This window comes from Pezoporus flaviventris, unplaced genomic scaffold (assembly GCF_033815535.1).
Source record: "Pezoporus flaviventris isolate CSIRO_AGI_PZ_B2104156 unplaced genomic scaffold, CSIRO_AGI_Pfla_v1 ptg000008l, whole genome shotgun sequence".
Taxonomy (NCBI): domain Eukaryota; kingdom Metazoa; phylum Chordata; class Aves; order Psittaciformes; family Psittacidae; genus Pezoporus; species Pezoporus flaviventris.
Window position 1 is genome coordinate 1,416,121 of NW_026892556.1, and position 23,652 is coordinate 1,439,772.

At 67.5% G+C, this 23,652-nt stretch overlaps 3 protein-coding genes across 3 annotated transcripts in view; 2 read left to right on the plus strand and 1 right to left on the minus strand.

The window, feature by feature from the left end:
- Positions 1-23,652, minus strand: part of MRPS15 (mitochondrial ribosomal protein S15) — a 112,040-nt gene that overhangs the window by 7,844 nt on the left and 80,544 nt on the right. The gene's annotated exons all lie outside the window — the stretch shown is intronic.
- On the plus strand, positions 276-4,653 carry LOC133267601 (uncharacterized). The gene is given in 14 exon segments (XM_061450014.1): positions 276-367; positions 478-1,281; positions 1,371-1,530; positions 1,680-1,850; positions 1,925-2,016; positions 2,098-2,255; positions 2,334-2,437; positions 2,518-2,742; positions 2,872-2,957; positions 3,056-3,192; positions 3,294-3,383; positions 3,529-3,757; positions 3,856-4,054; positions 4,142-4,653. Coding segments are annotated over 14 exon segments (2,835 nt in total). The 3' UTR covers positions 4,430-4,653.
- Positions 8,227-23,502, plus strand: MAP7D1 (MAP7 domain containing 1). Its single transcript, XM_061449861.1, is given in 17 exon segments — positions 8,227-8,323; positions 14,065-14,709; positions 14,791-14,859; positions 15,451-15,614; positions 16,062-16,176; positions 19,030-19,140; positions 20,432-20,554; positions 20,651-20,793; positions 20,904-21,384; positions 21,460-21,634; positions 21,703-21,862; positions 22,406-22,510; positions 22,617-22,670; positions 22,777-22,834; positions 22,944-23,061; positions 23,135-23,340; positions 23,417-23,502. Coding segments are annotated over 17 exon segments (2,799 nt in total). The 5' UTR covers positions 8,227-8,262; the 3' UTR covers positions 23,428-23,502.

Consider the following 23,652-nt stretch of genomic DNA (forward strand, 5'->3'; position numbering starts at 1 on the left):
TGAACGATCTTTGTTCCTGGTATTGCAAGCTCATCACTACACCCACATAGCAACATCCACAACTGCGAAAGCCAGTATTCTCCTGTATGTCTATCACAGTGGGAACAGCCATGTGGGAAAGCCGCAGAGCAGACATTGCCATGTGCTGCTCCCGGTGATGCCCTGCTGGCCCTTGCTGGCTGGGACATGTACCAGGCCCAGCCACATCCCTGCTGGCGTGCTCGTGCCAGAGCCAGCACCCAGCCCTGTGCTGTGTCCCCAGGCTGCAGGTGTGCATGGTCAGGCCGCAGGTGGCATGGTCAGGAGGACCAGAAGCTTTGGCCTCCAGGCACCAAAAGTGTGACCACGGCCACTGTGGCTGCTGGAGGTACCACGTCCCTGGTCACCGTGTGGGTCCCTGGCAGTGTCCCACTGTGGTGAGGTGACCGGGCACTGTGGGTCCTGCAGCAGCATCGCAGGCTGCGGCTCTCGTTAAAGCGCTGTGTCTGATGAATCCCCTTCCCATCACTGCTCCGGGGCTGGGACTGGAGCAGCAGTGGGACAGCTGCTCCCCAGCCCCGCTCCCCCCGGGAGCCGGTTTGGCCGCACCGGGAAGCTCTCCCGTTTCCCACTCACCGACGTGCCCGCGCCGGGAGGTGCTCGGGGGAGCGTGGGCACCAAAACACCTCGACCTGGCTGCTCGGAGCCCCGCGCTCCGGTGCCCCCGGCCGGGCCCCCCGCTCGTTCGGGGGGAAGCGGCCGGAGCCGAGCGGCGCTCCGAGACCCCCCGTCCCGTCCCGGCGCGCTCCGCCCCATCCGGTGGGCACAGGACCGAGGTGCAGCGCGCCCCGCTCCGCCCCGACGCGCCCATCGCCCGTGGCCTCGGCCGGGCTGATCCCGGGATCCGAGCCGGGCCATGCCGGGCAGAGCCGCTTCCCTGGCGCCCGCCGCGGGAGCGGCTGTACCGGGGCTGGGGGGGCTCCGGGCCGCCGCCGCGCTGCTGTGCGCGGTGCTGTGCGCCCGGCCGGGCCGAGCGGAGCCTTTCCCGTTCCCCTTTCCCTTCCAGGACCCGGCGCTGCCCTGGCACCGTCGCCTCGACGACCTCCTGGGCCGGCTGAGCCCCAGCGAGCTGGTGCTGCAGGTAGCGAGGGGGGGTGCGCTGGGGAACGGCCCCGCGCCCCCCATCCCAAGGCTGGGCATCGCGCCCTACAACTGGAACACCGAGTGTCTGCGCGGCGATGGGGAGGCACCCGGCTGGGCCACGGCCTTCCCCCAGGCACTGGGGCTCGCTGCTGCCTTCAGGTGCCGGCGTCGGGGCACCGGGACCCCCTTGGGATGGGGATCCACGCTGAAACACGGCCCTGTGAGATGCCCCCGCGCTCTCCCCGCAGCCCGGAGCTCATCTACCGGGTGGCCAACGCCACTGCCACCGAGGTGAGAGCCAAGCACAACGCCTTCGCCGCTGCCGGCCGCTATGGGGACCACACAGGGCTCAGCTGCTTCAGCCCCGTCCTGAACATCATGAGGCACCCGCTGTGGGGCAGGAACCAGGTGCCAGCACAGCAGGGTGGGGGGAACGCAGGGCTCAGGCCACCCTGGACCACGTCTGTCCAGCCAGAGGGTGACAGCAGCTCCCCGGGGTGCTGCTGCCGGGGTGTGGGGCTGGGGGTCACGTCCATGACCTGCCTGCACCTCAACAGGAGACCTATGGGGAGGACCCGTTCCTGAGCGGGGAGCTGGCCCGCAGCTTCGTGCAGGGGCTGCAGGGCTCGCACCCCCGCTACATCAAAGCCAGCGCTGGCTGCAAGCACTTCAGCGTGCACGGGGGCCCCGAGAACATCCCCGTGTCCAGGCTCAGCTTCGATGCCAAGGTGAGGGCAGCGGAGCCAGGGGATGGCGAGCGGCTCCCCCGGGCGCTGACCCCTCTCCACCACGGTGCTTGCAGGTGCTGGAGCGGGACTTGCGCACCACCTTCCTGCCCCAGTTCCAGGCGTGTGTGCGTGCTGGCTCCTACAGCTTCATGTGCAGCTACAACAGGTACTGAGCGCGGTGAGGGCCGCAGAGCCCGAGGGGTGGTGGTGCCCGGCTGTCCGTGCTGCCGCGTCCCCTCTCCAACAGGATCAACGGCGTTCCTGCCTGCGCCAACAAGAAGCTGCTGACGGACATCCTGCGTGGCGAGTGGGGGTTCGAGGGCTACGTGGTGAGCGATGAGGGGGCCCTGGAGCTCATCATGCTGGGGCACCACTACACACGCACCTTCCTGGAGACGGCGGTCGGTGAGCTCACGGGACGGGGGGGCCCCGGGCATAGCGGAGCTGTATAATGGGTGATTTCCCTTCTCACTGGCACGGCAGCATCAATGAACGCTGGCTGCAACCTGGAGCTGTCCTATGGCGTGAGGAACAACGTCTTCATGCGCATCCCCCAGGCTTTGGCCATGGGGAACATCACGCTGCAGGTGAGCTGGGGCTGGGAGCACAGGAGCCAGGGCTGTCCCCACCGAGCGCAACCACGGTTTTGGTGTTGGGGTCTTCACAGATGCTGCGTGACCGGGTCCGGCCCCTCTTCTACACCAGGATGCGGCTGGGGGAGTTCGACCCCCCTGCCATGAACCCTTACAGCGCCCTGAACCTGAGCGTCGTGCAGAGCCCAGAGCACCGAAACCTCTCACTGGAAGCTGCCATCAAGAGCTTTGTGCTGCTGAAGAACTCCCGGGGGACGCTGCCCCTCCGGGCCCAGGACCTACCTGGCAAGCGCCTTGCGGTGAGCACCGGGCCCAGAGGCGGGCAGGGGGATGTGGTGACCGTGGGGCTCTGGCTCCATCCCCCGGGCACTCCGGCAGGGAGAGCTGCACGGGCTGCAGTGCCCACCCTCACCCCTCTGCCTCCGCAGGTCGTGGGTCCCTTCGCTGACAACCCCCGGGTGCTGTTTGGGGACTACGCGCCGGTGCCGGAGCCGCGGTACATCTACACCCCGCGGTGAGACAGCGCGGTGCTGCCGTGCACCCTTGCCCTGGGGGACGGGGCAAGGGGGTTGTCCCCGCGGTGCCACCATCCTGCGCTCTTCCCTGGCACAGGAGGGGCCTGGAGACGCTGCCGGTTAACGTCAGCTTTGCAGCGGGCTGCCGCGAGCCGCGGTGCCAGCGCTACTCACGGGCAGAGGTGGAGGGGGCCGTGGGGGCCGCCGACGTGGTGGTGATCTGCCTGGGGACAGGTAGGAGCGAGCCCCCCTCCCCAGGCAGTGCCCCTCTGCCCTGCCCATCCACGCTGCCCCGGGTGGGGTTACGGGGCTGTCCCTTGGCTGTCCCCACGCAGGGACGGATCTGGAGACGGAGGGAAGGGACCGGAGTGACCTGTCCCTGCCGGGCCACCAGCTGGAGCTGCTGCAGGACGCAGTGCAGGCAGGTAGGGGCTCAGTGCGGCTCTGCTTTGTGAATAGGGACCGGTGGGTGCTGATGGGCTGTGGTGCAGGGACCCCATCCCTGGGGCACCCCAGATCCGTCCAAGCAGCACCCATGTGGGGCTCTTGGTGACACCCATCTCCCTGCAGCCGCCGGGCACCCTCTGATCCTGCTGCTGTTCAACGCGGGGCCCCTGGACGTGAGCTGGGCGCAGGCGCACGAGGCTGTGGGTGCCATCCTGGCGTGCTTCTTCCCTGCCCAGGCCGCCGGCCTCGCCATCGCCAGGGTGCTGCTGGGGGAGGCTGGGGCCAGCCCCGCTGCCAGGCTGCCGGCCACATGGCCCGCAGGCATGCACCAGGTAAGGGCAGGGCAGCCCCCATAGCCCTTCCCTATGGCAGTGGCTGGGGGACCATGGGGTGAAAGGCTGGTGCTTGACCGTGTCTTGCTGCACCATCGCCACGTCCTGCAGGTGCCACGATGGAGAACTACACCATGGAGGGACGGACATACCGGTACTATGGGCAGGAGCCCCCTCTTTACCCCTTTGGTTATGGGTTGTCCTACACCACCTTCCGCTACCGGGACCTGGTGCTGATCCCCCCGGTGCTGCCCATCTGTGCCAACCTCTCCGTGTCCGTGGTGCTGGAGAACACGGGGCAGCGGGATGGCGAGGAGGTGAGCAGGGCCGCCCCGCGTGGATGCGGCTGGAGGGGCTCCAGATGCAGGGGGTCCCGCTGGCGCTGACTCCATGGCTCTGGTTAGGTGGTGCAGCTGTACCTGCGGTGGGAGCAGCCCTCCGTGCCCGTGCCGCGCTGGCAGCTGGTGGCTTTCCAGCGCGTGGCCGTGCCGGCCGGCCGGGACACCAAGCTGTCGCTGCGGGTGCCGGCGGAGCAGCGCGCTGTCTGGGCGCAGGGCTGGCGCCTCGAGCCCGGCTCCTTCACCCTCTTCGCTGGTGGGCAGCAGCCAGAGCAGAAGCAGAGGGTGCCCTCGGAGGTGCTGAGCGCACAGTTCACTGTCACCGGTGCATCCCGGCCCCTGCGTGAGTGCTAGGGGTGGGGACAGCCATGGAATCACAGAGTGGTTTGGGTTGGAAAGGACCTTAAGATCACCCAGTTCCAGCCCCTGCTGTGGGCAGGGACCCCTCACACTAGACCGTGTCACCCAAGGCTCTGGCCAACCTGGCCTTGAAGACTGCCAGGGATGGAGCAATCAGCACTTCTCTGGGCACCCTGTGCCAGCGCCTCAGCACCCTCACAGTAAAGAACTTCTCCCTCATATCCAACCTAAACTTCCCCTGTTTCAGTTTGAACCCATCACCCCTTGTCCCGTCACTGCAGTCCCTGATGAAGAGCCCCTCCCCAGCATCCTTGCAGCCCCCTTCAGGCACTGGAAGCTGCTCTGAGGTCTCCATCAGCTTCTCTTCTCCAGGCTGAGCAGCCCCAGTGTTCTCCGCCTGGCTCCATACGGAGCTGCTCCAGCCCCTGATCATCCATGGGGAAGGGCAGCCCTGGGTGCTGGTGTCTGTGTGCCATGGGGAGCAGGGCTGGGTGCCTCCCTGCAACAGGACAACGGGGATCTTACACTCCTTCACCCTCCTCCCCATTCCTGCCTCACACCCTGCCTGTGCCCCCACACCGGCCATAGGGCAGCAGCCGCCCAGACCCACGTGTGCTCCATCCAGCACACGCCTGTGCTTTCCACTCTATTTATAGCTGCCAGGGCTGCTCCAGCACATTCCCTGTGCTGAGACAGGGGGGACTGGCAAAGCTGCCTTCGTCTCCCCTTGGGGGCTCGCTCAGGACTGATTCCAGGCAGGATCCATCCCAGGATAAGCAGGCAGGATGCTGGCAGCATGGAGGGAGCAGAGATGCAGCAGTGGGAGCTCCTAGAGGGCCAGATCCAGCCCTTCAGTGCTGCAGGACAGGGAGGGGATGGGGGTCCAGCAGCAATGGTGGGGAGCACTGGTAGCCAGAACCGGGCTGCAGCTCCTTGGGATGGTTTTGGAGGGCTGGGATCTCCTTCAAGCCTGGGGCCAGAGGCCAAGGTGGGGCTGGCGGGGAGCTCGTGGGACTGCCCAGCCTGATACCATGACATCAGGACACTAATTACAGCTGCAGCCTGGGATAATTACAGAGCTGGGATAGGCTGCGGTGAGGCAGGGCAGGGCTCAGCCCATCGCTGGCCCATTTGTCACCTGCGCCCACAGGGACCATCCTGCAGCGCTGGGGCTTTGTGGCTGGCTGCAATGCTGGCCCCGTGGCAAGATGCTCCAGGCTGGTGGCTAACCCAGCACACCGCCAGAGACAGGCTGGTACGGCAGCAGCGGGCTCCAGGGCAGGATGTGGGGACACCCTCACCCCTGGGCTCCTCCTGCATCACTGTCCCATGGTTAGTGAGGGTCTGCTGGAGTTCACATCAGCCCTCCTGGCCATGATACCAGTGCTCTTCATGGGCACTGAAAACACCCTACACAGCAGCAGGATGGGGGCAAAGTCCTGGGGCTGGAGGAGGGAGATGAAGGGAGCGGGCGGGATTGGGGTGTCCATGCAGCCCTCTGCCCAGTGATGCCGGTGGGGTTTGTTTGCCATCCTCATCCCTGTTTGCACCCAGCCCCCTGCAGCGTCTGCTGGCCAAGCCATAACTGTAATTGTCCTTTGCTTCTGGGGTGCTTGGCACCCCGTTGGCTCCCTGCAAGCAGCATCAGGGCAAGGCTCCGGGCATGCTGAGGGGCTAGAGCCATGGCTGCTCCCCAGCCCCTTGCATGCATCCTCATCCCCAGGCCGGCCTGCCGGAGCTGTTCCACCCCACGCCGAGGGCCTGAGGAGCACGGGGAGCTCCGGGCACGCAGCTGCTGGGGCTGGGCAATGTGCTCGTCATGAGCTCATCGGATTTTCCATCACTGCGGGGCGGGCTGCTGCTCCCAGCGCTGCAGGGACGGGGGGGGCCTGGCCCCAGGAGCCCGGGTGCAGCAGAGTGTGCAGCAGAGCGATCGATCCGTGCTCTCCTGCTTGTATAAGCCCATTGACTCGGGCTGGCATTGGCAGCCAGGAGCCATCCGCATCACTGCCCGCACCAGGAGCATCGGTGGAGCACGGCCCTGTACACCCATGGGTGCCCATGCCTCACCATGCCCCCTGCTCCAGGCTGGCCCCATGGTGTGAAGGACCAGAGGCATGGCTGGACCCAACGCCAAGCTGTCCCAGGGCCTCGGGAGGCTTGTCCTTTAGGGTGATGCTGCGCCAGACCCCCTGCCCGCCCCGCTGGGACCCACAGGACCATGGCAAAAGGCTTTTGAAGCCAACTCCCAACACCCTTGGAGCAAGTCATTGGGTTCCCCAGTTCTGCTCTGCCCAGTCCATGTGTGCCATGGAAATAAGCAGGGCTGTTCCCTGCGTCCCCTGTGTTTGTGGGTCCAACGGGACACACTCCTGCTCCACGTCCGCTCCTGTCCCCCGGGGCTGCCCAGCTGCCACAGGCACGGTGGCTCAGCCGTGCAGCATTCCCTGGCCGGGAGTCAGCCGGTGGGTGAGGCTGCTGGGAGGTTTCGGGAAGGCTCTGCTCTGGCTGAGCCGGGTGAGCAGGGCCGGGGGCCGCGGGGAGGCGATGGCTCAGCCGCAGTTTGGGCCTCTGGGTGTTCGGGGTTTTGGAGGGCAGGGTCACCCCTGCAGCAGCACAGAGCGGGGCCGCCCCGTCTGCAAGGAGCCCTCTGCCCGCTCCCCATCCCCTGAGTCAGAGCTTCCGGAGGAGAGGGCCGGGATTTTGGGAAACCTGTTTGCCTGGTAGGTGAGGCAGGATGGGTGGCAGGGGATCTCCTGGCCCTGCGGTGACATCATCCCCAAAGCAGGCATCCCTGGTGGGCGCTGCCAGGCTGTTCATCAGCACGTTCCAGGAACCCAGAGATGGGCACTTTATGGGATGCCTGGACCGGGCTGGCTGCACTGCAAACAGGGACACGTCCTTGGCTGCTGCTGCCCCTGCAAAGCCCTAAGTGGTGTTTCCCAGGGCTGTTCCTGCTGCTGACACCCATGTGCCCCTTGCCTCAGACGTGCTGCTGCAGTCGGCAGCCCCCATACCCGGGGTGCCTTTGCTCCAGGATGCTCCCTGGGGCAGGGACTGGTCCTGTGCTCCTCTTCTTGCAAGGCCAAGAGGAGTTTCACCCCGGAGCAGGGTTGAGCCAAGCCCTCTGCTCCTGCCCCGGGAGGCCTCTCGTTATCTGCCTGTTATCGAGGCAGGGTGGGATGTGTGGGGTGAAACCCCCACCCTGGGAGCGGGGGGAGGCTGCTGGCGGTGACTAAAGCTCACGTGTGAGGGGTGGGTGCTGGGGAAGAAGCTTCAAGGCCTCACAAGCAGCCAAGGTGGGGATCGGGGATGGGGAATCAACGCTTCTTTGGGGTGCCTGGCAATTGGGGTGATCCGAGTGGCACTGGCTGTGCACTGTGGTGCTGGCAGTGACCAGTGGGGGGTACGGGGGGTGTCTGCCGCAGGGCCAGCGCTTACAGCTGATGGGAGGGAGCATCGTGAAATGCGGGCGGTGGGGAGGGTGGCTGCAAGCCCCAACATTTGGGAGAGGAGGGGTTGGGCATGGGCGAGAGCCCGAGGAAAGCTGGGGGGATGCTGGGGGCAGGCCTGAGGCCGGGGTGACGGGCGGGATGGGGGGGTCCTGGCTGCGGGAAGGCGGCTGAGAGCGGGGTCGGGGCCGCTCTGTGGGTAGGGGAGAGGCAGAGCATCCCCGGGGCCGCGGGGCCGGGCGGGATGCGCGGCCGGGGCGGGGAGCGCTGAGCGTCCTCCCCCGCCGGCTCGGGGGGAGCGGGGCGGCGCGGCTCGGCTCGGCTCGGCTCGGCTCGGCTCGGCTCGGCCAGCCCCCTGCGCCTCCCCGCCACGCCATGGAGAGGAGCAGCGCCGGGCGGGAGCCACAGCCCCAGCCCCAGCCCCAGCCGGCCCAGGGTAAGGCTTCGCGGCGGGGACCGGCTCCGGCTCCGGCAGCGGTGGGGGCCCGGGGCCCTGCCCGAGCCGGGTTCGGGGTGCGGGATGCGGCCGAGGGGGAGCCAAGGGGCGGTGGGGAGCGGGATCCGGCCGGGGGGATGCAGCGGGCCCGGGGGATGCGGCGGGGCCGCCCGCGGAGCCGCTCTGGCGGGGGCCCGGAGGCGGTGGAGGAGCCCGGGGCCGTGCTGCCGGGGCCGGGGCCGCTTCCCGGGAGGGACAAAGCCCGGGCACGGCCCCTCCATCTTGGGATGGGCCGGAGCGGCGCGGACCCCGGCCCCGTCGGGGGAGCTGCCCTTGGGGAGCCCTCCCGGGCGCGGCCCCGCCATGGCGGGGGGGGGGGGGGGAACCGGGGCGGCGGCGCTTGCCCGTGCTCGGGCTCGTCCTCGCCAACCGGAGGGCGATGCCGGCCTGGTCCTGAGCCCCCCCCAACCCGAGCCTCTCTGCCGGGGGTCCCGGCGGGCAGGGCCCCGCTGCTCCCTGTGGTGCCGGTCCCGCAGCTCTGCTTGCAGCGCTCGTGTTGTGGGGTGTTGGTGGCCGGGGGTCCGCGCTGGGGTCACCTCTTGGGCGAGCGGAGGTGCTGGTGGGTTGAGGGGTTCCGGTTTTGCGCCCCACTTGCCCGCGCTCGCCCCCACCATGTCCCGGGCATGTCCCGGCCCATCCAGCCCCGGCGCTGCCCCGGGATGAACCCCAGCACCGGCCCTCGGCTCGGTGAACCGGGGCGGGCGGCAGCCGGCGGGGCCGAGTCCCGGGGCTGGGGTTTGTTTCGGCTCTTCCCCGCCGCAGGGCTCCAGCCAAGCGCTCTTTGGTCCCACTGGGCCACCCGCTCTCGGCTGTGACTAAGCACAGCTCGGTGGCGGAGCCGCTTCCCACCGATGGAGGAAGAGGAGAGGCAGTTCCCTTCCCCCTCGGCCCCGGTGCCCGCCGCCGCGCCGTGATTCACCGCCCGTGGCCGCCCGGGCCCTCGCAAGCGCAGAGGGGTCGCTGCCGGCCCCCAGCGATGCCGAGCGCCGCTCGCCCTTTATCCGAACGGAGCGGGTGCGGGTCCCCTCCGCGCTGCAGACATGTTGTGTGTGCAGCCCGCCCCGGCCTGGCCTTCCCCTTCCATGCCGTCGCTGCCCGGTGGTTTGGTTCCCTGGTACCAGGGGGACCTTGGCTGCTGCACCATGAGAGGATGGGGTTGGGATGTGCATGCGCCACATCCCGCTCCAGGGACCATCCCTGAGCCTTCTCATTTGGGCAGCCTGCGTGGCCGGGCAGGCCAGGCTGCTCCCTGTCCTGCTTCCCAGCGTGGGTTGGAGCCCCTGCACTCCCCAGTGTGCTGTATCCTGGCTGCCAGCAGGGATGGGGTTTCACTCCAGGGACTGGGACCCACAGCAGTGTGGGGCAGCTGGTGGCACTGGGGGGGCAGGAGCAGAGTGTGGCTCCATGGAGCTGCATGGCTGGGATGCTGCCCTGCGGATGGGCACAGGGGTGAGGACCAAGGCAGGCAGCAGGTTTGCCCTTGTCCATGTTTCCCCTGGCTTCTCCAGCCCCATTCCCTCCTGCACAGCAGAGAGGGAGGGTGCAGGGTGAGCTGGGTGCCAGCCAGCTCCTGTGTTTGGGAGCAGGCGGCTCGGGAGCTCTCGCAGCACAGGGATGCCAGCAGAGCTGCTGCTGTGAAGCCATCAGAGCAACGTGATGCGACGTGCGGAGGGAGCGGGGATGTGACAGTCCCGTGGTGCCGTGTCCAAAATAGTTAGCGCAGCTCTCGCTTGTCGCAGGGCTGTGAGCAGGGACGGACACCACAGAGCCGGATCCTGCACGGCCCCAGCCCCGGTAGGTGCCTGCATCCGCGTTGCGAGGCTCAGGACCTGGTTTTGGCGGCGCTGGGCTTGCCCCGTGCCCTGCCTTGGGGCCAGGTTTCTGTTGGCCCAGTGGGATGCTGGCAGACAGGATTTCGGGAGTGCGGCTCCGCGCAGGTCGCCCCAAGGACGAGGGCACCTCTTGTCGCACTGGTGCTGCCCAGATGGATGACGGGCAGGTGCTGCCCTCGCTCTGTTTGGGCTGTGCGGGTGCTGGGGTGCAGCAGCAGCCCCGGCCCTTCCCTCCGTGTGTATTTTAAACCCTGGAAACCCCCCAGCTCTGGCCACGAGATCCCATCTCCCAAGTTCCCCTTGTTGCTCCCTGGCTTGGCACATTCACTGCTGGCGCGGTGCTGTGCCACATGAGCTTGGTGGCCTCTGCCACGGCCTGGAGGCTGGCGCGGATCCCCCAGGGCTGCCTCCATGTGCCCTTGGAAGGGTCTGGGACCCCCATGCAGTGCTGCATGGAGCAGTGGGTGCAGCCCCGGGCCAAACCAGTGCTGCCAGGAGCTGGTGCAAAGGCAGCGTGGCCCCAGCAGGGCAGGCAGTGCCCCATCGTGCCCCTTCCTCCTGCCTGGTACCCACTGTGGGCATCTGCCTGTGCCCTCCCTTGTGCCCCTCCTGCCCTGCCCATGTCTGTCCCTGGAGCTGAGAGCAGTGTATGGAGTGCCATGGGACGATGCCTGACGTGCCCCGGCTGCTTTCTGCTGGCTCTGAGCCTGAGCTCAGCCTCAGGATACAGCCCTCATGCTGCCCGGGGCCAGGGTGCGAGTGGCTGTAGGCAGCACCCCCAAGGGACCCCTTCCATGGGGAATGGGGTGTCACTGCTGTTGGTGGCTGCCAGGGGGGCACTGACCACCCCTGTGGTGCGGGCTGCTGGTGCTTGCTCAGAGCATTGCCCGTGTCTCCCTGCCCATGCATGTGAGCCAAGGCTTGGACGTGCTGGGGTTGTGCTGGGGATGTGCCAGGGATGCTTGCTCACTACCCCTGTCATCCAGGTGCTGCAGTGCCCAGGAATCCCGGGAGTTGGGTGGGACCAGGTAGGGCTCGGCTCTGAAGCACATCTGAGACATGGGGAGGTGGGGTGGGAGCCTGGACAGCACTGGGAAGGGCCCACGGGTGCACCATGGGCTATGGGGAGCAGCCCTGCAGAGCCAGTGGTGGGTCTGAGGGCTGTGGCTCCCCTCGGGATCTTGTCCCTGGGCATCCCATGTGCCATGGCCAGGGTGGGCCGGGCGCAGTGACACCAGCCCCAGTGGGTGGCTTTGCAGTGGCCACGCTGCACCCACCAGCCCCTCTCTCCTCTCCTCCTGGGGTAACGATGGGCCCCATCCAATGCCCACATCCCAGGGCAGGTACCGCACGTGGAGCAGCCCCAATCGTGCCGCAGAGCGGGGACCTGAGGTTACGGTGGATGGGGGGAGCTGAGGTTAAAGCAGGCGGGTGCCCCCCCCCGCCCCGTCCTCATGGGAAGTGCCCCGCGGGGATGCGCAGCGGACGGGTATCGGAGGCTGCTCGGGCAGAGCGCCCTGCAGGGCCTCGATGTGCTCTCGCTTCACAGCACCAGGGATTTGCCTCTGCCTGGCTGAGCATCCCCAGCCATGTGCTGGCCACGGGGCAGTGCCGGGCTGGAGGTGCTGGTGGTGCTCGGTGGCGCTGGTGCCACAGGGACCCATGGCATGGGCTGGGATGCGCTGGGTGACGGGCGTCGAGGGGCAGCCCCATGGCTGGTTCCAGTGGGACCAGCGCTGCGCAGGCTCGGCCGGGCTGGGGGCTGCAGGGGAGCCGTGCCTGCACGTCTGGGGGGCCGGGAGCTAATCCCTGTGGAATGCCGCGGCCAGGGGACAGGGGACGCCCGCGCCGCCCGGGCGCAGGCAGCGTTGGGTTTCAGGGCAGCTGCCGTGCTGGAGCAGCGACAGGGACAGATGGAGCAGGGCTGGCCCCAGCCTGCGCAGGCAGCCCTGCCCTGGCCATGGGCACTGCTGTCCCCTTGGATGGAGCCTGCCCAGGGCTCTGTGTGTGCCCCATGGCGCAGGGTGGCCGGAGGCTCCCGCCATCCCCCAGCATTGCTCCCTGCACATCCAGGGCTCCGGAGACATTTCTGACTGCTCGGGGCACCAGCCTGGCCTTGATGCTTCGTCCCCACGGGCAGCACCCCGAGGGTCACCTCTCCCGGCTGGGACACGCGTGGTGCCACCACGGGTGTTGTCCTTAGAGCTGGTGCCTGCCAAGCCCCCTGTCCTGGGGGTGCTGATCGGGGCCGGCCCTGGGGGTCGGGGCAGGGGAGCCCCTAACTGCAGTCCCGGCACCTCCCCAGGCACACATGAGCTGATGTCTGCATCGAGGGGGGCAGCGATGGGGATGTGGAGGGTGCAGCGATGGGGATGTGGGGGGGTGCAGCGATGGGGATGTGGGGGGTGCAGCGATGGGGATGTGGGGGGTGCAGCGATGGGGATGTGGAGGGTGCAGCGATGGGGATGTGGGGGGTGCAGCGATGGGGATGTGGGGGGTGCAGCGATGGGGATGTGGAGGGTGCAGCGATGGGGATGTGGGGGGTGCAGCGATGGGGATGTGGGGGGTGCAGCGATGGGGATATGGGATGTGCAGGATCGGGGCCAGGGGATGGGCTGGCTTCCTGCAGCAGAAAATACCCGGAAGGCTGCCGGGGTCTGCGGGGGGGCCGGGGCTGGATGAGTCCCCTGCAGAGCATGGGGAGGGGTAAACCCTGCAGGCAGGAGCCCCGCAGCGTGCTATGGGGCTGCAGCAGGACCCCAGCCCCTCCGTGGGCAGGCGTGCGCTGCTGTGGGTGCTGTGTCCACGGGACTGGGGTGCAGCCATGCCTATGGCACGGAGCGGGGCTGGCGGTGCCTGGGGCTGCTGCAGTGGGGTGAGGAGCGGCGCCGGGCCGTGTTTGCAGAGCCCACACTTTGCCCCTCGCTGATGACTGTGGAGAGCTCTGCAAACACGGCTCAGCCCCGTGTCTGATATCGCCCCGCGGTCACCGGTGTGGTCACCGCACACCACCGGAGCTGGGGCCAGGCACTGCAGTGCTGCCCAGGCGGCTGGAGCCGGGTGTGTGTGGCCCTGGAGTGGATTGGGCATCATTCCCTTCAGGAACGACGATGGGGCGTGGGGCTGGGAGCTTGGCACATGCTCACAGGTGTGTTTGCAAAGGGCTGGTTGATGGGGGTCAGGGGGATCACCACTGCCGGTCACGGTGCATCCACGCTTGCAGAAGGCACGTGCTGTGGCACCACTGCACACACTGGTGCTAGGGATGGAGACCCGGTGTCCCCACGGGCTGGCGGCGGCGGGGAGCGATCCCAGTGCTGCTCCCTTGGGGTGCCCCTCACCTGCCCCATGCGGGAAGCGAGCCCCACGCGAGGAGGGGGCTGTTTTGTGCCGGCCGCAGCCGTGTCCTCGCGTGCATTCCTGGGCCATGAGTTCATGGCTGCACGCGGGCCCGGCCGTGGCGCGGCGCGGGGGGACATGGGCCACAGCGGTGACGTCAGGGCACGGAGCCCGAGCCCATCCTGCTCCATCCACGGGGCCAGCGCCGGCGGAAGCGGTTCCGCATCCTCCGGGGACGGCGGCCGTGGGTCCCCAGCCCCGTGGGGCCTGGGTGGCAGCTGGCAGAGGAAGAAGGGCGGCTTTGTGGCAGCGGTGCCTGGTGCAGCGCCGGCCGGTCCCTCTGTGCATTGTGCATCCGGCGCCTGGCACCCGGCGGGGGTGCCCCCCAAAACCGGGGCAGCGGTAGGGCTTGTTGCGGGGACAGCCTTGCTCCCGAGGGCCGTGTCGGGGGGGCACAGGGCTGCCCCAGGCTCTGCCGTTGACTGTTTGCTCTGCTCTGCTGTGTTCCAGGGAAGCCACCATCCCCGATGGGAGACAGCGTCGTCCCCCCCGCCTCGCCTGGGGGTGCCCTGCAGGGAGAGCGCACCCCCCCGCAGCGTGACCTGCCCGTCCCTGCAGCCGTGCTCCCCTCGGCGCAGCCCCTGTCTCCCATCCCTGCCACCATCACCCCTTCGGAAGAGCTCGTCTCAGCCGCCCCTGCAGCCCTGACCCCCCCCAAGCACCCCATCGGTGCCCCCACCGTGACACCCCCCTCCGGGAGCACCCCCCCACAGCGTGACCACCCCATCCCTGCAGCCGCCACGCCACCAGGACAGCCCGGGTTCCCCAGCCCTGCAGGCCCCTCAGCAGAGAGTGCCCCCCCTCAGTCCCTGCCCAAGCCCCCCCCGCCCGTGACAGAGCCCCCCAAAGCAGAGGCATCACCCCCCGCCCCCAGCCAGCCCGTCCCCATCCACGCTGCTGCCCCTTGCCCAGCAGAGCCCCTGCCCCACGGGAGCGAACCCCCGGCCCCAGCTGCCAGTGAAGGGCCCCCCCCCGATGCCAAGACCCCCGTGTGTGGCACAGCCGGGCCCTCGAAGGATGCCCCCCCCCGGAGCGACCGCCCCACCGCGGCTGCAGCGTCGCCAGCAAGTGCCGCCAGCCCCAGGCCCAAGCAAGGTGGGTGCTGGGGGGGTCAGGGGGGCTGTGGTGATGCTGGCACCCCATGGGAGCTGCTCTGATGGTGTCTCCCCACTGCAGATACCCAGAAAGCGCAGGCGAGGCACAAGCAGGCGAAGGAGCGGCGCGAGGAGCGAGCCAAGTACCTGGGTACGGGGCTGGGGAGTGGGGTGGGAAGCAGGGCTCCGGATCCCGGGTGTGTGCCGGGAGGGAAAGTGGATGGTGGAGGAAGGCAAGAGCTAAGGAGCTTTGCTGGGTCACGGGCAATCCCATTAACTGCAATGAGCTGAGCCCGGGCAGCGCTGCACCCCCAGCACATCGCCGTGTTGCTGCTGCTCCGCATGGTGCGGGTGCCCCTGGGTCCATGGGTGCCCCCCGGGTCCATGGGTGCCCCCCCGATCTGTGCATGTCCCCCCAGTGCAGCACCCAGCTCTGCTGTGTGCAGGCGGCAGCAGCTCGGGGTGCCGGGCCCCTGCGCGGCGCATGGGGCCTCCTCGTCCCCGCGCTCTTTCCACCCTCATTCCCCCATTGTTCGCTCCGCGGGCTCCCGGCCTCCCTTTTGTCCTTGCCCAAACCCCTCCCTCGCCGGCCCCGCGATGCCGCCTGCCCCGCGTGCTCCGGGTGCTGCGGGCGCGGGCAGCGCTCAGCCCCACGCCGCCGGCATGGGCACGGGTACCCAGTGCGGGGATCAGCGGGGCTGCACCTCGGGTGTGACCCCGCCGCCACGGCTCCATCCTGCAGCCGCCAAGCGGGTGCTGTGGCTGGAGAAGGAGGAGAAGGCCAGGCTGCTGCGGGAGAAGCAGCTGGAGGAGCGCCGCAAGCGCCTGGAGGAGCAGAGGCTGAAGGCGGAGAAGCGCCGCGCGGTGCTGGAGGAGCGGCAGAGGCAGAAGCTGGAGAAGAACAAGGTGGGGATGGGGAATTGCGGGTGCGGTGGGGATGGGGACGGGGATGCGCTCCCCGGGCTCACCCTGTGGCTCCAGCAGCCACTTTGGGGGCTTCCCACTGTGCCCGTCCTCTGTGCATCCTTTATGGTGCAGAGCCTCTGCGGTACCCAGCTCTCTGAGCACAGCTTCCCACTGTGCCTGTCCTCCATGCATCCTTTATGGAGCGGAGCCTCTGTGGTACCCAGCTCCTTAGGCACAGCTTCCCACCGTGCCCATCTTTCATTCATCCTTTATGGTGCAGAGCCTCCGTGGTACCCAGCTCTTTGGGCACATGTGCCCTGGCTGGGCCAGGCATCACTTCCACATCTCCTCCAAGCATCCCATCATTGTGGTAGCCTCCCGGCATGTGGCAGCCTCTGCCCCATGTTCCAAGCCCTTGGCCTCACCCTGTCCTTCTCCCTCGGGCAGGAGCGCTACGAGGCAGCGATCCAGCGATCGGCCAAGAAGACGTGGGCAGAGATCCGGCAGCAGCGGTGGTCCTGGGCTGGAGCCCTGCACCACGGTTCTCCTGCACACAAGGATGGTGAGTGCCGGGCTGGGTGCGGGCACCGGGGCCCTGTGGCTCTGTGCCGGCTGGGCATGGCTCTGCAGTGCTCTGTGCAAGGAGGGTGAGACCCCAAACCCCAGCTCAGCCCCATGCTGCTGTGGGCCGTGCTGCTGTCACCCTGGGCTGTGCCAGGGCCTGATGGGGACCCTCGGTGTCCCTTGGCTTTTCCCTGCTGTCACAGGGTTGGGGTGAGCTGGAGGCTGTGTGTGGTCACTGTTGTGTGAGGGGATGTGCCTGTGGACAGCCCTGGCTGCCTGTGGGATGCTGTGGCTGTGCTGCCCGGGTCTCCAGCAGCCGGAGGAGCTAGGCATGGGCTGTGGAGCTGGGAGAGGCTGTGGCCATCTCTCACTGGGGGCTGTGCTGCAGCGTGTCCCCTTGTTCCTGCCTGGGCAGGGGCAGCGCTTGGACCCTCCAGCTCCAGCACAGGGGTGCCCGTGGCTGCGTTGTGCCTGGGTGTGCGTGGCTGTGCCATGCCCTGAGGTGGCTGCTGGAGGCTCAGCTGTGCCACTGCCCCATAGCCGACACTCAGCCCTTCCAGGGGGGTGTCTGGGGGACACCGCGTGGGGTTCGGCACCGGGGTTGGGGATGTGGAGGTCTCCCTTGTCCCTTGACTGCCGAGGGGACAGGGACATGCAGGTGGGTGCTGGCACTGCCTGGTGTGCGCAAGGCATAGAGGGGAGCAGGATCTGCCCCACTGTGCCTGCCTGGCCAAGTTATGTGTACTGGCACCACATGTGTACAGTGCATGCCTGGCGCTGTGTGCCAGGCTGTGTGTACCAGGGCCATGCGTGTACAGGTGTTGTGTGCCGGGCTGTATGTACCGGCACCACATGTGTACAAGTGTTGTGTGCCGGGCTGTATGTACCGGCACTACATGTGTACAGGTGTTGTGTGCCAGGCTGTATGTACCGGCATCATGTGTGTACAGGTGTCGTGTGCCGGGCTGTATGTACCGGCATCACATGTGTACAGGTGTCGTGTGCCGGGCTGTATGTACCGGCATCACATGTGTACAGGTGTCGTGTGCCGCGCTGTATGTACCGGCACCACGTGTGTACAGGTGTTGTGTGCCGGGATGTATGTACCGGCACCACATGTGTACAGATGTGTGCCAGGCTGTGTGTACCAGTGCCATGTGTGTACAGGTGTTGTGTGCCGGGCTGTATGTACCGGCACCACATGTGTACAGGTGTCATATGCCGGGCTGTATGTACCGGCACCACATGTGTACAGGTGTTGTGTGCCGGGCTGTATGTACCAGCATCACGTGTGTACAGGTGTTGTGTGCCGGGCTGTATGTACCGGCATCACACGTGTACAGGTGTTGTGTGCTGGGCTGTAATTACCGGCATCACATGTGTACAGGTGTTGTGTGCCGGGCTGTATGTACCGGCATCATTTGTGTACAGGTGTTGTGTGCCGGGCTGTATGTACCGGCATCACATGTGTACAGGTGTTGTGTGCCGGGCTGTATGTACCGGCATCACGTGTGTACAGGTGTTGTGTGCCGGGCTGTATGTACCGGCATCACGTGTGTACAGGTGTTGTGTGCCGGGCTGTATGTACCGGCATCACGTGTGTACAGGTGTCGTGTGCCGGGCTGTATGTACCGGCATCACGTGTGTACAGGTGTCGTGTGCTGGGCTGTATGTACCGGCATCATGTGTGTACAGGTGTTGTGTGCCAGGCTGTATGTACCGGCACCACATGTGTACAGGTGTTGTGTGCCAGGCTGTATGTACCGGCACCACATGTGTACAGGTGTTGTGTGCCAGGCTGTATGTACCGGCACCACATGTGTACAGGTGTTGTGTGCCAGGCTGTATGTACCGGCACCACATGTGTACAGGTGTTGTGTGCCAGGCTGTATGTACCGGCACCACATGTGTACAGGTGTTGTGTGCCAGGCTGTATGTACCGGCACCACATGTGTACAGGTGTTGTGTGCCAGGCTGTATGTACCGGCACCACATGTGTACAGGTGTTGTGTGCCAGGCTGTATGTACCGGCACCACATGTGTACAGGTGTTGTGTGCCAGGCTGTATGTACCGGCACCACATGTGTACAGGTGTTGTGTGCCAGGCTGTATGTACTGGCACCACATGTGTACAGGTGTTGCGTTCCCAGCTGTGCCTGGCCAAGCTGAGTGTACAGGCGCTGTGTTCTGGTTGTGCCTGTCTGGGCTGCCTGTCCTGGTGCCGTGTGTCCGGCTGTGGCACACTCTGGGACAGGCCTGTGTGTCCATGGTGCAGTGCCTGGCACGCTCCGGCAAGGGGACACCTTCCCCTGCCTGCTCTCCCTGGGACGTGCTCCAGCGCTGTCACTCACCAGGGTCCTGCTGCCACCTGCACCAGCAGGGAGCTGCCCAGGCCATCTTCTCCAGAGGAGGCCAGTGGAGGTGGTGCCGGCCACCAGCACCCTCCTGGCACTGCCATAGTGACCCAGCACCGGTGTCAGCGCTCTCCTCTGTGTGTCTGGACCTGCTGCTCTCAACCCGCTCGCCCGGTGCTGCCAAGGTCCTTGGCCTCCCAGCTCCCAGGACTGCTCTTGGGGACACCCTTTTAGCAGGGCCCTGAAGCCACCCTGGCTCCCAAAGGATGAGATCCCTGCATGATCCCAGCATGACCCCCCTGGGGCTCCCTCAGGCACCGCGCCATGCCGGATGCCAGTGCCATGTGTCGTGTTCCTGGACACCAGCATCTCCTGGTCCCACTCTCTGTGCTGCATCCTCCTGCCCCGGTGCCCCGGCACGGCCGTGCATGCTGCATGTGGGGGGCCCAGCCCCAGCCCCGGGACCTTAATGCCCTTGTGTCTTTTCCCTTCTCCAGGTGCGAGCCGGTGCTCGGTGTCCGCTGTAAACCTCCCCAAACACGTCGACTCTATAATCAACAAGCGGCTCTCCAAATCCTCCGCCACCCTCTGGAACTCTCCCAGTAGAAGTAAGAGCCCTTTGTGTTTGCCCCAGCGCAGCACTGGGGACCCCCGAGGCCAGGGTCCCCCCCGTCCCCAGGCCCTGCCTTGCAGCACGGTGCCCGCGGAGAGAGGAGAAGCCGTTTGCTGTTTGCAGGAGGAGGCTCCCTGAGGTTGTGTGCAGGCTGCGAGGAGGAGGAGGAGGAGGATGAGGAGGTGCTGGCAGCCCCGTGGGGCGCCAGGATGGGGACGGGAGCCCTGGCTCCCTGCCCCAGGGCAGCTCTGCTGGGTGCAGATGCAGGTGCACAGGGTCACCAGACCCTCCTTGGGGCTGGTGCCACCGCGTCGCCTGTCCCCAACAGGGGCTGGGTGCCCATGGGTGCGAAGCTGCGTCGGGTGCTGCGAGGTCGTCCCGGCCCTTGCGAGCTGCCGGGGGCTGACTTCTGCGCCGGAGGGATGCGTCCAGCGCCGGCGCTGCTGTTGTGTTTCGGAGTTGCCTGGTGATGGCTGGTTATAAATAGCCCGAGCAGCTGACGCGTGCGGCTGCGGGCGCTGGTGACGCAGGCAGCTCCCAATGTCCCCGTGCGGGGGGGGCTCAGCCCAGGGACAGGCACCCAGGGGCTGTCAGCACCGCACGGGTGGGAGCAGCAGCTCCTTGGGCCGGTGCCGGACCTGGCGTCCAGTCCCGCTGCACCCATGGCTCTGTTTTCTCCCCTCCTGGCAGCAGGACCCCTAAGTGGGGCCCTGGTGGAAAGGGGCAGAGGGGCCTTGTCAATGTGGGTGCTTCCTGAGGTGTTTGGTGCTGGTGATGCCCAGTGGATGCGTCCTGCTGGGCCAGCATCGTGGCTGGGGACCACTGTTCCTTGGGTGCCATGAGCCTGGCCTGGCTCCTGCAGCATGTTCGGTGACTTTGGCACAGCTCCCTTGGGGTGAGGGTGTGCTGGGGGCTTGATCACACCGGGATGGGGGCACAGGGAAGGGACACGTCAGCAAGGAAAGGGCCAGAGCAGACAGGGCTGCTCTCAGCAGGGTTGCACCCTGTGGGTACCGCTCGCTGTGGGTGCATGGTGGCTGGGGTGACCGTGGGGCAGGGGAGCACCGTCGTTGTCACGTAGCTGCGCCGTGCCGTGGGTGCTCAGGCACCCCCCGTACTCCTCCGCCCGCATGGCCCCTCGTCCTGCACAGCCCAGAGCTTCGGGCACTCCCAGGGCTGTGCATGTGCCCCGGCCTTGCTGCAACCGCATGGCTGCTCCCTCGCAGCGGGCTGGGGCCGCTGCCTGAGGGCTCAGAGCTGTGCTAACGGCTCCTCTCCTTCCCCAGACCGGAGCTTGCAGCTTAGCCCGTGGGAGAGCAGCATCGTGGACCGGCTGATGACACCCACCCTGTCCTTCCTCGCACGCAGCCGCAGCGCCGTGACGCTGGCTGGGAACGGCAAGGAGCAGGGTGAGTACCCGCGGCCACTGGGACAAGGGAGCCTGGTGACAGCGGCACCGGTGCCGAGTGCCTCCGTCCTGACGGGGTGCTTTCTCCTGCCCCCAGTGCCCGTGTGCCCCCGCTCGGCCTCCGCCAGCCCCCTCAGCCCCTGCCACAACCACCGCCTGCAGCACCGCTGCTGGGACAGGCGGAAGGGGACCACGGCCAGCCCCGACGTGACGCCGCGCCGCAGGACCGAGGCCTCGCCCGTGAGTGCCATCCCCTGCGGTGCCAGCGTGGCCGCGGGGCACAGCCTGGCTCCGCGTTGGGCCGGGGACCCGGTGCTGACGCTGTCTCTGTCTCTGCCCGACCGGAGCAGAAGAAGAAGGAGAAGAAGGAGAAGGATCGGGAGAACGCCAAGGAGCGCAGCGCCCTGTCCCGCGAGCGCAGCCTCAAGAAGCGGCAGACGCTGCCGGCGGCACAGCCCCGGCTCCTGCCCGCTGCCGACAGCAGGTAGGGACCCAGCACCACCGGCCCCTCGCCCCGCTGCCACGGGGGCAGCCCCAGCCCCGCTAACACCGTCTCTTGCTCTGTTTGCAGCCCCGGCCCCAAGAACCGTCCCTCGTCCCCTGCCACCCCCAAAACCCGTCCAGCGTCCCCCAGCCCGGCTCTCGGCTCTCCCCACAAGCCGCCCCTGCCCCGCAGCACCCACTCCTCTCCCAAGGTGCGGGCCAGGGCCCGGGAGGAGCGGGGGGAGCAGGAGAGCCAGGCGAAGGTGCGGGACAGGAAGGAGGAGGAGCGGGGCCCGGCCCCCCCGGCCCTCCCCGAGCCCCCCAAGGCTCCCGCAGAGCCAGCAGCAGGTGGGTACCGGGTGGCTGGGGGGCAGCGGGGCTGGGGGGAGCAGGGGCAGCACTGATGCTGTGTGCACCCCACAGCTCCCCCGGCCCCTGCAGCCCCCAGCCCGGCTCCAGCCACCCCCCCGGGCAGACCCCCCGCCGGCACCACGGACCGGGAGGAGGCTGCGCGGCTGCTGGCGGAGAAGCGGCGCCAGGCGCGGGAGCAGCGGGAGCGGGAGGAGCGGGAGCGCCGGGAGCAGGAGGAGCAGCAGAGGTGGGTGCTGGCCCCATCCCCTGCGCCCCGCTCCCCCCCGCACCGTGCTGAGGGCCCCGTCCCCGCAGGCGGCTGCAGGAGGAGCGGGCGCAGCGGGCGGCCGAGGAGCAGGCGCGCAGGGAGGCCCTGGCGCGGCAGCGGGACGAGGAGCGGCGGCTGCAGGAGGAGCAGGAGGCCCAGGAGAGAGCACGGGCGGAGCGGGAGGAGACGGAGCGGCTGCAGAGACAGGTGTGGGGTGTGGGGATGGGGAGGAAGAGGTGGCATTGGGATGAAGGCAGGGATGGGTGATCAGGGGCTGGAGCAGCTCCCGTGTGGAGCCAGGCTGAGAACACTGGGGCTGTTCAGCCTGGAGAAGAGAAGCTGATGGAGACCTCAGAGCAGCTTCCAGTGCCTGAAGGGGGCTGCAAGGATGCTGGGGAGGGGCTCTTCATCAGGGACTGCAGTGACGGGACAAGGGGTGATGGGTTCAAACTGAAACAGGGGAAGTTAGGTTGGATATGAGGAAGAAGTTCTTTACTGTGAGGGTGCTGAGGGGCTGGCACAGGGTGCCCAGAGAAGTGCTGAATGCTCCATCCCTGGCAGCGTTCAAGGTCAGAGCCTTGGGTGACACGGTCTAGTGTGAGGCATCCTTGCCTTAATGCCCAGGGTGGAGGAAGGGGACACAGGGCAGGGCTGTGCTGAGCTGCCTGGGCACTGTGTCCCCGTTGTCCCTGCCCCATCCTATCCATCCCTGCCCTGTCTGATCCGTCCCTGCCCCCCGCTGTGCCGCAGAGGGAAGAGGCCGAGGCCAGAGCACGCGAAGAGGCTGAGCGGCAGCGGCTGGAGCGCGAGAAGCACTTCCAGCGTGAGGAGCAGGAGCGGCTGGAGAGGAAGAAGGTGAGGGCTGGGGACACAGCAGGGGCGTCCCTGCAAGGGTCCTGCCCAGCGCCCAGGGTGGGTCTGGCTGGTGAGGGCTGTGCATGAGCCCCTCTCTGCCCCGCAGCGCCTGGAGGAGATCATGAAGAGGACGCGCAAATCTGACGCAGCAGATGCCAAGGTGGGTGCTTGTCCCTTGTCCGGATGCACCTCGGGACACTGGGGACTCTGCGGAGCCCTCCTGCCCCGAGCCACCACTGCCCCTCACGGCTCTCCTCTCCCTGCAGAAGAAGGAGGACAAGAAGGTGGTGAATGGCAAAGCAGCCGAGCAGGACGATGTCCCCGGTGCGTGGCCCCTTCCCACACCCTGCTGCCCCTTGGGGTGCCTGCTCTTGTCCCAGCCATGCTCCTGGCCAGGGCCATGGCTGAGCGGGGGCTCTGCCGACATCCCCAGGCCATGAGAAGCACGCGGGGCCCATGTCAAAGCAGGAGGAGCTCCCCGAGATGGAGACACCGAGCGCAGGGACTCCGGGGGGGCTGAAGGGCCTGGTGGGTGAAGGGCTGCAGCCAAGGTGAGCACAGGATGGGCTGAAGGAAGTGGGGGGCAGCAGGGTCCTGGCTGACCCCAGCCCCCCTGCCCCACAGCTCCCAAGCCAAGGAGGTGGCAGCCCCGGCCTCCCTGGTGAACGGCGTGCAGCCCGGCAAGCACGAGAACGGCTTCTCGGGCCCGGAGGGCTCCAAGGAGCTGCTGGAACTCTCCCACCACAGCAGCAGCCCCGGCAGCATCATCCCCTTCAGTGACAAGGAGCCCTTCCTCAAGCAGGCCGTGGTCAAGCCCCCCCAGGTCACAGGTGAGAGAGGGGAGGGTTGTGGTGCCGGGGCTGTGCTGAGGCCACCCCAGGCTCAACACCTCCCCTTTGCCCGCAGAGGTGCTGTGAGGCCGGGCCCTGGGATGTGTCCCCGCTGGGCCGCGCAGCCGGACCAGTGGCTGTTGTCAGAAGAGAACAGCTCGCTCCTGGCCCTGCCGTGCTGCGGGGGGGGGCCGGGCGCTGCGGACCCTCGCGAGGCGCTGCGGGGACGCCTGATTTCTCTCTTTGTTCTTCGTTCTTCTTTCAGTTTTGTTTCATTTTTTAAATATGCACCTTATCAGACACCCCCCCCCC